The following is a 13,850-nucleotide window of genomic DNA, read 5'->3' as shown; positions in this document are numbered from 1 at the left end:
AAACATGTTCATAGGTTTGAACTCCTGATTACCTAACATAAATAACTGTATTAATAATGTGTATCTAATATAAATAAATAACAAAGTTTCATTTAATATGTGTCAGGTAAGTACATCATATATTTAAGTGTGAGAAGGGGCCTTAGAAATAATTGGAAGTCTAAGCCTAGCATTAATCAGATGAAAAACTAAAGTCCTAGGACTTGTCATTGTATTCATTGTCATGAAATGTGATCATATATTTTGGTACATATCATCAGTAACATGATAGCTTTTGAAAAGTGTGTCCCAGAGATGAATGTGTTACCCACTAATGTGGATGAATGAGAAGTTTGGGAGATGGGAGAGACTTGGGTTACAGAATGTTCTACAGAAGTGTTACCTGGTTTTACATAATACTTGGTTGATCTTTAATATAGTCATTCTCTTCCTCCCACCCCCTTTATAATAATATTAGAAGTATAAGACTATCAGAGAAAGTTTCAGGGGAAATAGAACTCCTCATAGCTGGGACTTTTTTTTTTTCCTCTAAAGAATGATTATATGGATTAGGGGAAAATAAATGATGATCAGTGTGTTCACAGATAGCATACCGTTATTTTCAGATTGCCTTGTATTGTGGGGAATTATCCACAGCCTTCTTTCTTTTACAACCCAGGGAGTCTCAGATTGCAAATAGCTGGTTGAGTGGGAGAGACTGAACCAAGAGGCAGACAGTCTGTTTCTCAAACTCTATTATCAAAGGAAATGTGTATTTGCTGACTATCATCTCTATGTTCTAAAAATAAATAAAATCCAGTTTCATATTGCTGGTTATTTGGCTTTTATGTGCCCTAGGAAATTGCTGTTTGCATAGTAAATAGGGAGTTGAGGGTTTGTAGAGTGAAGGTGTAAGTCTAAGGTTTCCTTTATTTCTCTAGTATTTTATTAAGAAAAAAAAGAAATATACAGAAAAGTTAAAAGAATTGTATGCTGAATACCCATTTCTACTACTTAGATTCTATAATTGATATCATGGTGAGATAGTTGCTTTATCACACATCCATTATCCATCTATAAAATATATTTTTATTAGAGTCTATCTTTATCTTTACAGTAACCTTTAAAACCTGAAAAACGTGTATACACACGTGTGTACATAAATGCTATTTTTTACTCCCTCTTTAAGTTCTGATAAGCCATGATAACAGATTCTTTTTTGTAGAATTCAGCAAGAAGAATGGGATAAATATATTATACCTGCCAAGTCAGAGTCTGAAAAATACAAAGTGAGCCGAACTTTCAGCTTTCTCATGAATAGGATGACAAGCCCTCGGAATAAATCCAAGGTAACTCAAGTTCTGTGCCTTTTGTGTTTAAAGAGTAGCTGGTTCCACTTTTCAGCAATTAGTATAGTTTCCACTGGCCCTTGAAGATCCCTTATCTTAGCTTTTGTGTACACATATTCAAAGACCTCTACGTTTTTTTCTGAAATATTGTCCAAGTCACTAGAAGTGCAAGACAAATGCAGCCTGTGCACATTTCCATTGTGGCGTCACGACACTCCTCCACGAACGGCATTTACGTTCAGACAGAAAGTGTAGAGACTGTGTATGGCTTCTACGAGTACGTTGGCTCTCAGCATTTCTCTTTTCTCATTTTTCCCCACTTGGCTGTTGGTGCTGTATCTGAAGACAAAAAGCAAGGACGCCAAAGACAAAGAGAAACTGAGCCGACATCAGTTTGTCCCTGGAACATTCTCTGGGGTTCTACAGTGTTTGGTTTGTGATAAAACGCTCCTGGGGAAGGAGTCATTCCAGTGTTCCAGTAAGTTCTCCGACCCAGTGCGTGCCATCTTTGTACTTCGCCTCCCCAGACAGTAAACTCCCCTTGAACAGGGCCATTGTTAAGCATGTTTACATAATCCTTCATAGTAGCACCGCACATGCGGTTTAATGACTTACCCAAGCAGTGACCCGTGATGGTTAGAGTCAGTGCTTTTTGTCCACAAGTGATAGCCTCCCAGAACCCCAGACCCGTGTATCTCACTGATTGCTTGACGTCTCTATGTGGGTGTCTAAATAGGTTCTCAAATGTCGCAGGTCCAAAATGGAGCTCTGCTCTGTTCCTTGGCCCGTCTGCAGGCTGCCCCTCTCAGTTCATGGCAGCTCTATCATGGCAGCCAGATGCTCCTGCCAAAAACTCTTGAGGTCTTTCTTTATGCCTCTTCATCTCTCATATTCCACATCCAGTCCTTCAGCAATCCTCTGGGGCGATCTTCACAATATGTATGAAAGCCAGCCACCTTTCATCCTGCTGCTGGTATCACCCTCGTCTAAAGCTACCATTTCAGTCACTTTCTAATTGGTTTCTTTGCGTTTCTACCACAAATGGTGCAGTTCGGAAAACATCTGTTCTCAAAACATGAACCATAGTGAGCGTGTGAAGGCACATATCCTTATGTTCCAGATCCTCCAGTGTGGCTTCCTACCATCCCCCAAGGAAGGCCAAAGCCCTGAAAATTAGTGCAAGGCCCCAGGGTCTTCCCTGTCATCCTCTCCCCCTTCCTCCCTCTGTTCCAGCCACTCTGGCATCTTTGCTCTTCTCTCAGCCTGCCAGGCATGCTGTTCCCAGAGGGCCTTTCCTGGCTCTTCCTTCTGCCTGCAGTGCTCCTCCCTCAGGTCAGCTGCAGGGATTGCCCCTTCACCTCCTTTGGGTGTGCTCGGATAACCTCTTCAGGCCTTTCTTGACCACCTTATGTTTGGCTCATACTGGTTACTCAGAGCAACCCTGTCTATGGGCATCATTGCCTTGAGAGTCCCTTGTCTCCTAGACCAACAAGACAAAAACCATCTTCAAAATCCACATGCAAGAAGGCTGTCCTTCGTTCTGGGTTGATGGTGGAAGTTGACACCTTGGACCCATTGATTCCTCTTTGCTGTTGTCCCCCAACTGGATACCATTCAGTCCCTCACTTCCTTTACTCTGAATACTTTTACCAGCTTCCTCTCGGTCAAACACCACTTTCTTCTTGCCCATCTGTGCTTAAGGACTTCTCTCTCTTTTTGTTCACTGGATTAGCCCACACTTTCCAGACAGATGTGTTTGGTTGCCTGTGTGCTGAATAGTCCTATAGGTGGTTCCTTCCTCAGCCTCAGTTTATAGCCAGCGGCCTCACCTGGCATGTGTTCTCTTGCCTCTTTCCCTTGCTTATGATGATCTTCCTCCTCTTAGTTTCCCCAGCTCCTCTGTATCTGTCTTGATTTCTTGCCCCATCTTGGGAGGTGTTCCCTGACCACCATGTCTGAAAATTTTGCACACCACATGTATGAGCTATTTACCTCTTCCGTTTAATGTAATGTACACCCTCCTGTTTTTAACTACTAAAATAGACTTCAAGGACTTTAATCAGACAGTGGTTCTTCTGTATTCCCTGCAGCAGCTGTCACAAAGCCCAGCCTTTGGGTACTCATGTGTAGTTAATGCTTATGGGGGGGGAGGGGGGCAGGCTCCCTGAAAGGTAAACTTCTGTAGCACAGGACATGTTGGTTCACACAGAGTTGGTCAAGTGGATGGCCATGAGACTTTTTGTGGAAGATGGAAATGGCTGAAAACATAGAGGATGTAGTTAGCTTTTAAAATAGTCATTATTTAAAAAAAAAATGCAGTAGGACTCATAAAGGATACAAGGTTTAAGGAGAAATTTAAAACTATCCAAAATCTTAACAGCTAGAAAAGATGGCTATTCGTATTTTAATGGAGTCCTTTCTAATAATAAAAAAGTTAGCTGTTAATGCTGGTGTTTTTATATGAAATGTGTTTGATTACTCTTAACTTACTATACATTTAACTTTTTCCCCAATTTTTTTTACAACAAATAATGTTGTAGGTGGCATTCTTTTGCATATAACACTGTCCACATCTTTGATTATTGTCTTAAATTCTAGCATCAGTAGGTGTTAAATTTCCTCTTTAACCCACAGTTTTTAAAAAGTTTTAGGACTTACAGTTTTTAAGGAGAGGAGTGTTGGGGGTTTAAACTTTGATTATTAAGTTTTTTACATGGGGCAAAATATTGTGACATGTGTAAGCTGCTGTTATTAGGAAATAATCCTATTTTATGGGTGTATTTTTGTTTTTAATTATGAAGATTACTATTTCTAATCTGAAAACCATGATATGATATAAAACAAAACATAATAGTCAAAATTTTGGTGTTTGTATTCTTTTTTGTTAAAGCCTAAGTTGCTACTTTTTCACAAATTCCTTTGTTTATAAATAGATTTCACTGCTTATGTTTAGATATTACATTATTTGGTGCACAGAAGTTCACAAATCACAGCTTTGTTGAAGATTTGACTTTGATAAATATAAAATAACCTTTTTAATGCCATTATATGCTTTGGGCATTGAATTTTACTTTGTCTGAAATTAATATTCCTTTTGCTTTCCTTTTCTTTGAATTTTCCCTTACCATTTCTTTGTTTTTAATTTGGAATATGTGTCTTTAATTTAGACGTAATCTGGAATTGAGAGCTAGTATTTTATACCAAGGCTTTTTTTTTTTTTTCTTATTTACTCAATTTTACAGCTGTCACTTATCTTTTATAGTTCTTTGCTGTTTTCCTTGATGTTTGATTTTGCTTTTTATACCATGTGTTGTTGATGTTGTTTTTTAAATGTTTGTTTTATTTTGAGAGAGAGAGCATTCCAACTGGGATAGGGCAGAGAGAGAGAGAGAGAGAGAGAGAGAGTCCCAAGCAGGCTCCGAGCTGTCAGTGCAGAGCCTGATGCGGAGCTTGATCCCGCAAATCGTGAGATCATGACCTGAGCCAGAATCAAGAGTCGGACCCTTAACCCACAGAGCCGGCCAGGACCCTGCCATGTGTTGTTGGTTTTTATGTTACCTGGGGATTTGGCAAGATAAGCTAGCTCTTTCAATATCTGCTAGTGGTAACTTTTACGGCTTATAATTGAATATTCTCTAATTTCTCTTATATTTACCCTTTTCTCTGTTAGAGCTTATTGGTATACTGAATTATTGAATTGCTATTTTAATGTTGTATGATCTTTCAAGAATAGCTTTCTGTTTCAAGAATAATTTGATACCTATATTCAGTTCTCTGTCTCTACTTTCAAAATGTTTTTAGATGTTTTTTGTTTAGCTGGTTTCACTGCATTGTGAAAAATGCATTTGTGAAATGCAAATTTCATTGTGAAATGAAAATGCATTGTGAAATGCATTGAAAAATGCATTGTGAAAAAAACCATTGCTCGTTTTTTTTTCTTTTTTAAAATAAAGTTCGATCACTTCTCGAACCCTTAATTTCTATTCTGCTCTTTAATAGTCTTAAGTAGTGTTTCAGATAAATAAATATTTTTTCAAAAGGGTCATTGGAGTGATCTGTTTTCTGAAACCTTGTGTATCTAAGTAGATAGATCTTTGTGTCTTTCACACACAAAGGGATTGATGTAGCTAAATAAATTCCTAGACCAAAACCTTTGCCCCCAGTACCCTGTCAACATTGGTCCATGAATTTTGGGCATTAAATATTATAGTGGAAAAGTTTGGGGCCTGTCTGACCTTCTTTCTTTATTGGTGACCTGCTTTTTCTGCCTACATGCTTGAGAACTTTAAATTTTTAAATCCTATAGATGTTGTCAGAATATGTCTGTAGAATAGGTGTCGTTTAATTCCTAGGAAACCGTGAGACCTTTTGATTTGCCTTTTGTAGTTCTTTTTTAGCTTGATAAAAGTTTTTGTCAAGTTGTAGCTTTGACTGTTGCTTCTGATGTAATTTTTCTGATTTCTTCCTTGGAGAAGTATGATCTCTATTCCCTTTTTTGTATGACATGTTCTATTTTATAATTATACCCCTCTTTTCCTCTACATTCTGGAGGGAATCTTTCAAGTCTAATTTCCTGGTGCTGCTTTGATAGTTTTGTTAAATTGATTCTCCTCAGTTCGTTCTCATTTCTGCTCTCTTGTCTCACAAAGCTCCTTCCCCCTGTCATCTTGCAGGCCTATTGTGCTGCTCTGTTCTCCCTCCGTGGCCCTGTGGTCCTATTTTATGTCTATTTTGTGTATCTAAGTTTTTCCTCTCTGTTTCTAGATTTAATGGTATTCAGTGGCTCACTTTTCCTGTGAGTTTTCAGTCTAAATTTTTGTTGGGCTCATCCTGTCTACTTTTTCCCTTTCCTTTTGCTCACTTGTTTTGGAATGAGGAGAGAGCCCTCTGATTTCCACACTTGCCACCAGGACCAGTATGTGGGTAATTCTGACCTCTGCTCATTGGCCTTTGAGGTGTTGGCTAAAATGCCTCTGCAGACCTACAGCCGGAGGAAGCTGGGCTCATTTCTCAGTGGGTTATAGGTACTTGACGAGAATGGCTTGGATGGATCTAAATGTGACTTTCTACCCACAAGGAAGGATCCTTTTAATAAAGATTGTGTTAAGCTGTAGGCTCCTCGTCTACCGTGTGTGGGGTGGGCAAGGAGGTGGTGGCTGATGGTGTGGAGGCTGGAGGGCGGGCGGGCAGGGCAGGATGGCAGCGGCCTGGCAGAAAGTGGTCCCCACATGCAGAGACTGCTCTCTCTGAACACACCCTGCGTCTCTGAGCCAGCGGGCAGAAAGGGGCAGGCAAACTCTTGCCTTTTAGCGAGGTTGAGGCCACATGTTTTATGGAGTAAGACAAGCGAGTTGATAATTTGTCTCTTTTAATTTGGCCACCTGTAGTTAGCAGGATTTCCTGTCGGAGGCTGACAGGACTTGATTTTCAGCACTGTTGTGAGTCTTCCTTCTTTCATTTTGCGAGGCATTTTACCTGGCGTGGGAGTTGGCACTTGCCGCCAGCCGGATGTCAGAAATCCATTGCAGTGTCGGGCGTATAGTAGTCAATGAGTTCTCAGGCAGACACAGAGTGTATATCCTGTATAATTGCAGGTTTTGTAATTGGTAAGACTGCGGCAGAAGGGGAAAAATACCTCCAAGGAAATGAAAATATTAGCCATGTGCTTGTGCTCAAGTGGTGGGGCTACGTGTGATTTAGTTATTTTTTCCCCTATATTTTCTAAATATTTTTATATGCTATTTTTACCGCAACCAGCAAACACACAGTGTGGCCTTACTCATTCTTCCCTTTCAGACTGTAATGCAAATGTACACAAGGGCTGTAAAGACGCTGCCCCTCCATGTACCAAGGTAATCTCTCATTTGTTTTTCATGTGCATATATAGCTCTGTTGCTTCCTGTTACCTGTTTAGGTTCTTTTTTTTTTTTTTTTTTTTTTTTTATCACGGTCTAGATTTGTTTCTAAAGTGATCATTATAGTGATAAAAGAACACGTTCTAAGTGCATCGTCGTTTCCTTAACTATATCCCTTTGGAAGTAGGGAAAGCTCAGATGTGGCCACCTGTGTCACAAGGTGGAAGTGGGTTAGCCTTTCTGTCGAGACGTGCTCGGTTTATGAGTGCAGACCTTAAGCATAAGGGTATGAAGTCTAGAGCAGTAATTCTCAAATAGAAAATAGCAGCATCACACCCGGAAGACCTATCTCTGAGCCCCATTCTCAGAATTGCTGATCCAGTAGAGTCCAGGTGGGGTCGGAGAATTTGTATTTTTTTTTTTTTTTTTACGTTTATTTATTTTTGAGACAGAGAGAGACAGAGCATGAACGGGGGAGGGTCAGAGAGAGGGAGACACAGAATCTGAAACAGGCTCCAGGCTCTGAGCTGTCAGCAAAGAGCCTGACGCGGGGCTTGAACTCACGGACCGCGAGATCATGACCTGAGCTGAAGTCGGCCGCTTAACTGGCTGAGCCACCCAGGCGCCCCAGAGAATTTGTATTTTTAACAAGTTCCCAGGTGGTACTGCTGTGCCGGGACCATGCTGTGAGGCCCGCTAGAATAAAGGAATGTTCTCTGAGTTTGGGAGTGGGCTTGAGGGAACGGGCGCATCTGTCCCATCTCTTCCTTTGTTTCCCACTCTAACGTCCTGTTAGAAATGCGAGTGAGCATGCCGACACTTCAGGGGGAACCTTGGGGTCTCTGACTTCTGTGATCAATGGAAACACACGTCGCGTCAGGTCACAGAGTTAAGGATGATGTTTCAGCAGCCAGGGGTGTTGTGTCCTGTAGACAGGAAGAGTAGCCAAGAGTAGGAAGAGCAAGTGGGAGAAAGGCAGCCCCGACAGGAATTCCTCTCTCAGCCTCAGGCTGGACGCACATGTTGGACATTTCTAGTTGCCATAGATGTTAAATAAAGCTGGGATATTCATGAGATGTGTTCATGAGGTACGCCCTCATTACAACTCATCATTGCACGTCTCATCATTATAACATGTTTCTTTGTTGCTTTTAGTGTCTTTTGCTTTGAATTCTTGGTTTGAAATAAAATAACAGAAATGATACAGATAAGAGTCCTGTATAAATGGGTGGACATTCTTATAGTCAAATGGAATTTAATCTTATTTTCCATGTTTCCAATGTTCTTTATTAGAAATTCCAAGAGAAACATAACAAGAACAAGCTGCAGACCACCCTTGGAAGTAAGTGACATAGAAATGACAATTGCATACATATCATACTTTATTCCAGTGTAAAATACCTGCTCCTTTGTTACTTCCTTTGCCCAATTACTTCTTCCTTCCTAACACATGGTTAGTGTAATATTTAGTTACAAGGAGGTCAAGAACAGTATAAACTTCCATGCCAGCCTAATAACCTTTGTTCTGTATGTACTATATGATATTTTAAGGAGGACTATATGGGGGGACCTATTAGGATATTGTCTCAATTATAAGATATGATGTAGTGTAATATGCGCTATTGATTTAATAACAACCCTCGGGGGAAAAGAGAGATATGACATTAGATGTACATAACTTGGTTTTCCTAGCAGTAACCCCTATTTACCTATACAATTACCTATCACATACTTTAGAATCAAGGTGAGGGATAGAATACTCAAGTTTGGAGTCTACAGTCCCTGATGTCCCTTATTCTAGTGACCTGGTCCTGCTTATTAGCTGGGCTTGAGGCTGGGATCTTATCAGCTCCTTTAGCATGACTGAAATTTCAAGGCATGCTGGCATTTTCCTCGCATAGGGCTAGTCTTGGTGCTTATGTTTTTTCCTTTAATTGCTTAAATTTATTGCTTAAATTTAAACAATTTCTCTTGGAAGTAATCAGCAGCCTCTGAAAGTAGTTTATATTGCACGCAAGAACCAGGGACCATAATCTCCTAAATTGGAAAATCCTTTCATCTATTGTGAGAGATTTTGGAATTTGTTCTGCCTCAAATACTGCATTGCTTTCCATATGACAGGCATTTTTTTTTTTTTTTAGAAAATTTTTTTTAACGTTTATTTATTTTTGAGACAAAGAGAGACAGAGCGTGAACGGGGGAGGGTCAGAGAGAGGGAGACACAGAATCTGAAACAGGCTCCAGGCTCTGAGCTGTCAGCACAGAGCCCGACGCGGGGCGCGAACTCACCGACCGCGAGATCATGACCTGAGCCGAAGTCGGCTGCTTAACCGACTGAGCCACCCAGGCGCCCATGACAGGCATTTTTAAGTTTGGGGTCACTTTTCATTTTAATGCTCCAACAATGTGACCAGTGTTTCCAAAATCACCTGAATCAGGGGACAATAAAATATGCAGAGTTACGATGACATGAGATTGGATGTGATGTTACATAGATGCCGCTGGTGCAGACGGTAACAGCTGTGACATCACTTACCCTCTGCTTTGGCAGAAGTCCCTTTGGTTGTAGTTGTGAGGCTCTTCTCAATTTCATAAGGTTAAGCATGAAAATATAAAGCATCTTGGGGCGCCTGGGTGGCTCGGTTGGTTGAGCGTCCAACTTTGGCTCAGGTCATGATCTCATAGTTTGTGGGTTTGAGCCCCGCATCGGGCTCTGTGCTGACAGCTCAGAGCCTGGAGTCTGCTTCGGATTCTGCGTCTCCCTCTCTCTCTGCCCCTCCCCCGCACTCACTCACTGTCTCTCTCTGTCTCTCTCAAAGATAAATAAACATGAAAAAAAATTCAAAAAGAAGATATAAAGCATCTTATAACTGACAAAAATTCCATCTCTGTACTTGGAAGCCATGAAGATAAAACCAAATCATACATGTGTAAAATCCTTCATGATATTCCGGGGCTCTATATAAGTATTCATTCTCCTTTACTTGAGAAGGTGTTTGCTATATCTCTGAAACTGTTAAGACTGAAATGTTTTCCGAGGTCATGTATGGTACACATCAAATGTAAAACCATATATGCCTGTCACAATTTAGAATTGACGAGAAAGGCATTGAGGCACCCTTTGGTTTTCATTCAGTACGTGACAGCGAAGAGCTCAGCTTGACTTGGAGGTTTCATTTGCCTGAAGTTATCACCCATAAAGAATAGACTCCCCAGCATCATTCCAATCCACTGACATGCCATGTGTGTGTATGACTGTTTATACATACAATATGCATTCTAATAGTGCTAATAACACCTTGGATCTATTTAAAGCTGGCTCTAAGGAGTACAAGCAGTAGTTTATGGGAAAGCTGTCTCAGTGTTTCCCCATTCCATTTTCTTGTTTGTGTAATCCCAGCCGCCCAGTCTCCAAGTGGATATGCTAAAGCAGGTCTGCCACATGGGTGTCAGGAGGGTGTGAAATGGAAGGGACATTTGAAGCAGGTGTCAGGATGTGGCAAGAAGACTGGTTTCAAGGCTGGACATGTGATGTATTAGAAGCAGCCATTCGAGTGTTTCGCTTCTTGGCTTTTTACATGACTGCTGGTAATTACTGCCCTCTGTGAAAACCACATGAAGCGCTCATTTTGATTTCTAGATTCTTCATTCCGAGACATCCCGCAACCTGGTCTCTCCTTGCACCCTTCTTCCTCCATGCCTATTGGATTGCCCACGGGGAGAAAAGAAACTTCAGTGCAGGTCCATCCATTGTCCAGAAGTGTTCCAGGCACTACCTTGGAAAGGTAAGGCTTAATGTGATTTCTCATCTTAATATCTCAGAGCCACCATTGGAGCTGACTCTTCTCTCTCTCTCCTCCAGCTTCAGAAGGTCAGGGCTGTCCTTGGAGTCTGAGAGTGACGGGAACAACTGGAGAAGCAGGTCTCATTCCGATGAGCTTTTACAGTCTATGGGCTCTTCTCCTTCCACGGAGTCCTTTTTAATGGAAGGTGAGGAGAAGACACGTTTGTTTCTGTGGTGAATTGCCAAGTGGAATATTTTCTGAAGGATGTAAAATTGAAACACTCTTTTTTCTTAAAAAAGAATTCTGTTTCATGGTGTCTTTTTGGTATAGGTTCTTTTGATAAAAGAAGGAAAATTTAACCCTAGTGGATACTCCCATGTAGTGACTGAGTATAAATGATGTATTGAATAGACATGTCATAAAGATAAGAGAATGAAATACATTCTGTGCTTGTTGTTGTTTAAAAAGCTCTAGAACTGCTGATGAATTGGAATCAGGATCACACATTAAAAATATATACTTAGTTATGGGGTGCCTGGGTGGCTCAGTCGGTTAGGCGTCCAACTTGGGCTTAGGTCATGATCTCACAGTTTGTGAATTCGAGCCCGCCGTCAGGCTCTGTGTTCACAGCCTGGAGCCTCCTTCTGATTCTGTCTCTCTCTCTCTGCCCCTCCCCTGCTCATGCTCTGTCTGTCTCTCTCTCTCAAAAATAAATAAAAATTTATATGTATATATATATATGTATACACACACACACACACACACACACACACACACACTCAGTTAAGAGGGTACTCACCTAGATTTCTGAGATACTTACCACTATCTGTTACCCTCTACTTCTAGAGGAATAAAAGCATGTTTTAAAGCATATTTTGTAAGATAGGATTTATTCTGGTGAACTGCCTGTTGTATCCAAGCTATATCAACCAGTGAAGGAGGACCCAAGGAAAGGAGAGCAGTGACAAGAGAAAGGGGTGGACACTGCCCAGGGAATCTTTTGCTTTTATTTTGAACTTGGATCTTTAAATCCATTGTTGTCTCATCTCGACTGAGCTGGACTCTGTCTCAGGAGTGCTGTTTGGGCATGTAGGATTTAGTTTTCCTGGAAGGCGTGTGTGTGTGTGTGTGTGTGTGTGTGTGTGTGTGTGTGTGTGTGTGTGTGTGATGTCAAGCTCTGCAAAAAAACCCAAAAAAACAAAAACTGTACTCATAGGACTTGAGCCCATGTACCCTTCTTTCAAGTTTATATTAAGGACAGCAAGCCACATCAAGAACAAAGACAACATTCAGATATGAGTAAACAGTATGGAGTTCCCTGGGGCAAAAGAAATTGTGTGTTCAAGATTCTGTAATCATTTTATGGACTCAAAAGGTTACCAAAAATAAAACTATAGTACAGCAAGCCCAAACAAAGAAAAGAATCTTTAAATGTCTTTTTTTTTTCCCCCTGCATACATAAACCATCACTGTTTTAATGATTCTTTGCTTTCATGAGAGCTGCCTTGACTTGGACCCTTTCACCAGTTTGGTTTTCAGGGGTTTCTTCTCCACATCAACAGTATTTTGGCTTAGTTGTTACTGTGTTGACAGTAGGTTTATTTCCTGTGTGTTTTGTGTGTGACTCCACTTCTGGCTTCTCTGTTCTACCTACATCCTAGATGTCGTGGATTCTTCTCTGTGGAGTGACCTCAGCAGTGATGCCCAGGAGCTGGAGGCAGAATCTTGGAGCCTGGTGGTAGATCCCTCGTTTTGCAGTAAGCAGGGGAAGGATGTCATCAAAAGACAGGATGTCATTTTTGGTAAGCATTTAAAATATGCTCTTGGGGCTGATGCATTGTGGTATAGGGGAAAGACCATGAAATTTGCAGTCCCCTGGACCTGGGTTCAAATCCTTGTTCTATCTCTTTTTATCTACTTGATCTCAGACAAATGATTTAACTTGCCTGGATCTTAGTTTCTCTGTCTTTATTTTTAAAAAAAAAATTTTTTTTTAAACATTTATTTATTTTTGAGACAGAGAGCATGAACAGGGGAAGGTCAGAGAAAGAGGGAGGCACAGAATCTGAAACAGGCTCCAGGCTCTGAGCTGTCAGCACAGAGCCTGACGCGGGGCCCGAACCCACGGACAGTGAGATCGTGACCTGAGCCGAAGTTGGTGCTTAACCAACTGAGCCACCCAGGGGCCCCAGTTTCTCTGTCTTTAAAATGGGGAAAACAGTGGGGCGCCTGGGTGGCTCAGTTGGTTAGGCGTCTGACTTTGGCTCAGGTCATGATCTCACAGTTTGTGAGTTCAAGCCCTGCGTCCGGCTCTGTGCTGACAGCTCAGAGACTGGAGCCTGCTTCAGATTCTGTGTCTCCTTCTCTCTCCACCCTGCCCATGCTCAAGCTCTGTCTCTCTCTCTCTGTCTTTCCTCAAAATAAATAAACATAAAAAAAAATTGCTTTTTAAATGGGGATAATGATATTCAGGTCTAACTGTTGTGAGGCTTAACTGAGGCATCGTATGTACCTGGTACAAAGCAAATTTTATGTCTCATACCTTTTAAAGTTTACTTAAATGTGGCCTATACGACTTTACTTCTCTTTTAAGAACCACGGGAAATTTTCACATACTTTCATGTAGGGCAGATGGGTTTCTTTTACTTAGTGTATTGTTTTTGAGGTTCATCCTTACTGTTTATCAATACTTCATTCCTTTTTATGGCTGTATGTTATTTCATTGTAAATATACTACATTTTGTTTCATTATCAGTTTGAAGGTCATTTTAGCAGTTGAGGGTCCTTTTGGGCCGTTTGCACTTTTTGGATCATGTAGTAACTTTATGTTTAACCTTAAGACGACCTGCCAGACTGTTTTCCAAAGCAGCTGCACTGTTTGG

General features: G+C 41.0%; 1 protein-coding gene across 2 annotated transcripts in view; it reads left to right on the top strand.

Moving 5' to 3' along the window:
• ARHGEF28 (Rho guanine nucleotide exchange factor 28) overlaps positions 1-13,850 on the top strand; it is a 305,098-nt gene that overhangs the window by 224,546 nt on the left and 66,702 nt on the right. For both annotated transcript variants that reach the window (XM_078449013.2, XM_060635551.3), the window contains 7 exons: positions 1,205-1,328; positions 1,674-1,806; positions 7,125-7,180; positions 8,477-8,525; positions 10,824-10,968; positions 11,046-11,173; positions 12,630-12,770. In XM_078449013.2, coding sequence (XP_078305139.2) covers positions 1,205-1,328; positions 1,674-1,806; positions 7,125-7,180; positions 8,477-8,525; positions 10,824-10,968; positions 11,046-11,173; positions 12,630-12,770 — 776 coding nt within the window. The remainder of the gene's footprint in view (positions 1-1,204; positions 1,329-1,673; positions 1,807-7,124; positions 7,181-8,476; positions 8,526-10,823; positions 10,969-11,045; positions 11,174-12,629; positions 12,771-13,850) is intronic.

This window comes from Panthera onca, chromosome A1 (genome assembly GCF_046562875.1).
Source record: "Panthera onca isolate mPanOnc1 chromosome A1, mPanOnc1 haplotype 2, whole genome shotgun sequence".
Classification (NCBI taxonomy): Eukaryota; Metazoa; Chordata; class Mammalia; order Carnivora; family Felidae; genus Panthera; species Panthera onca.
This window is presented reverse-complemented; position numbering and strand designations above follow the sequence as displayed.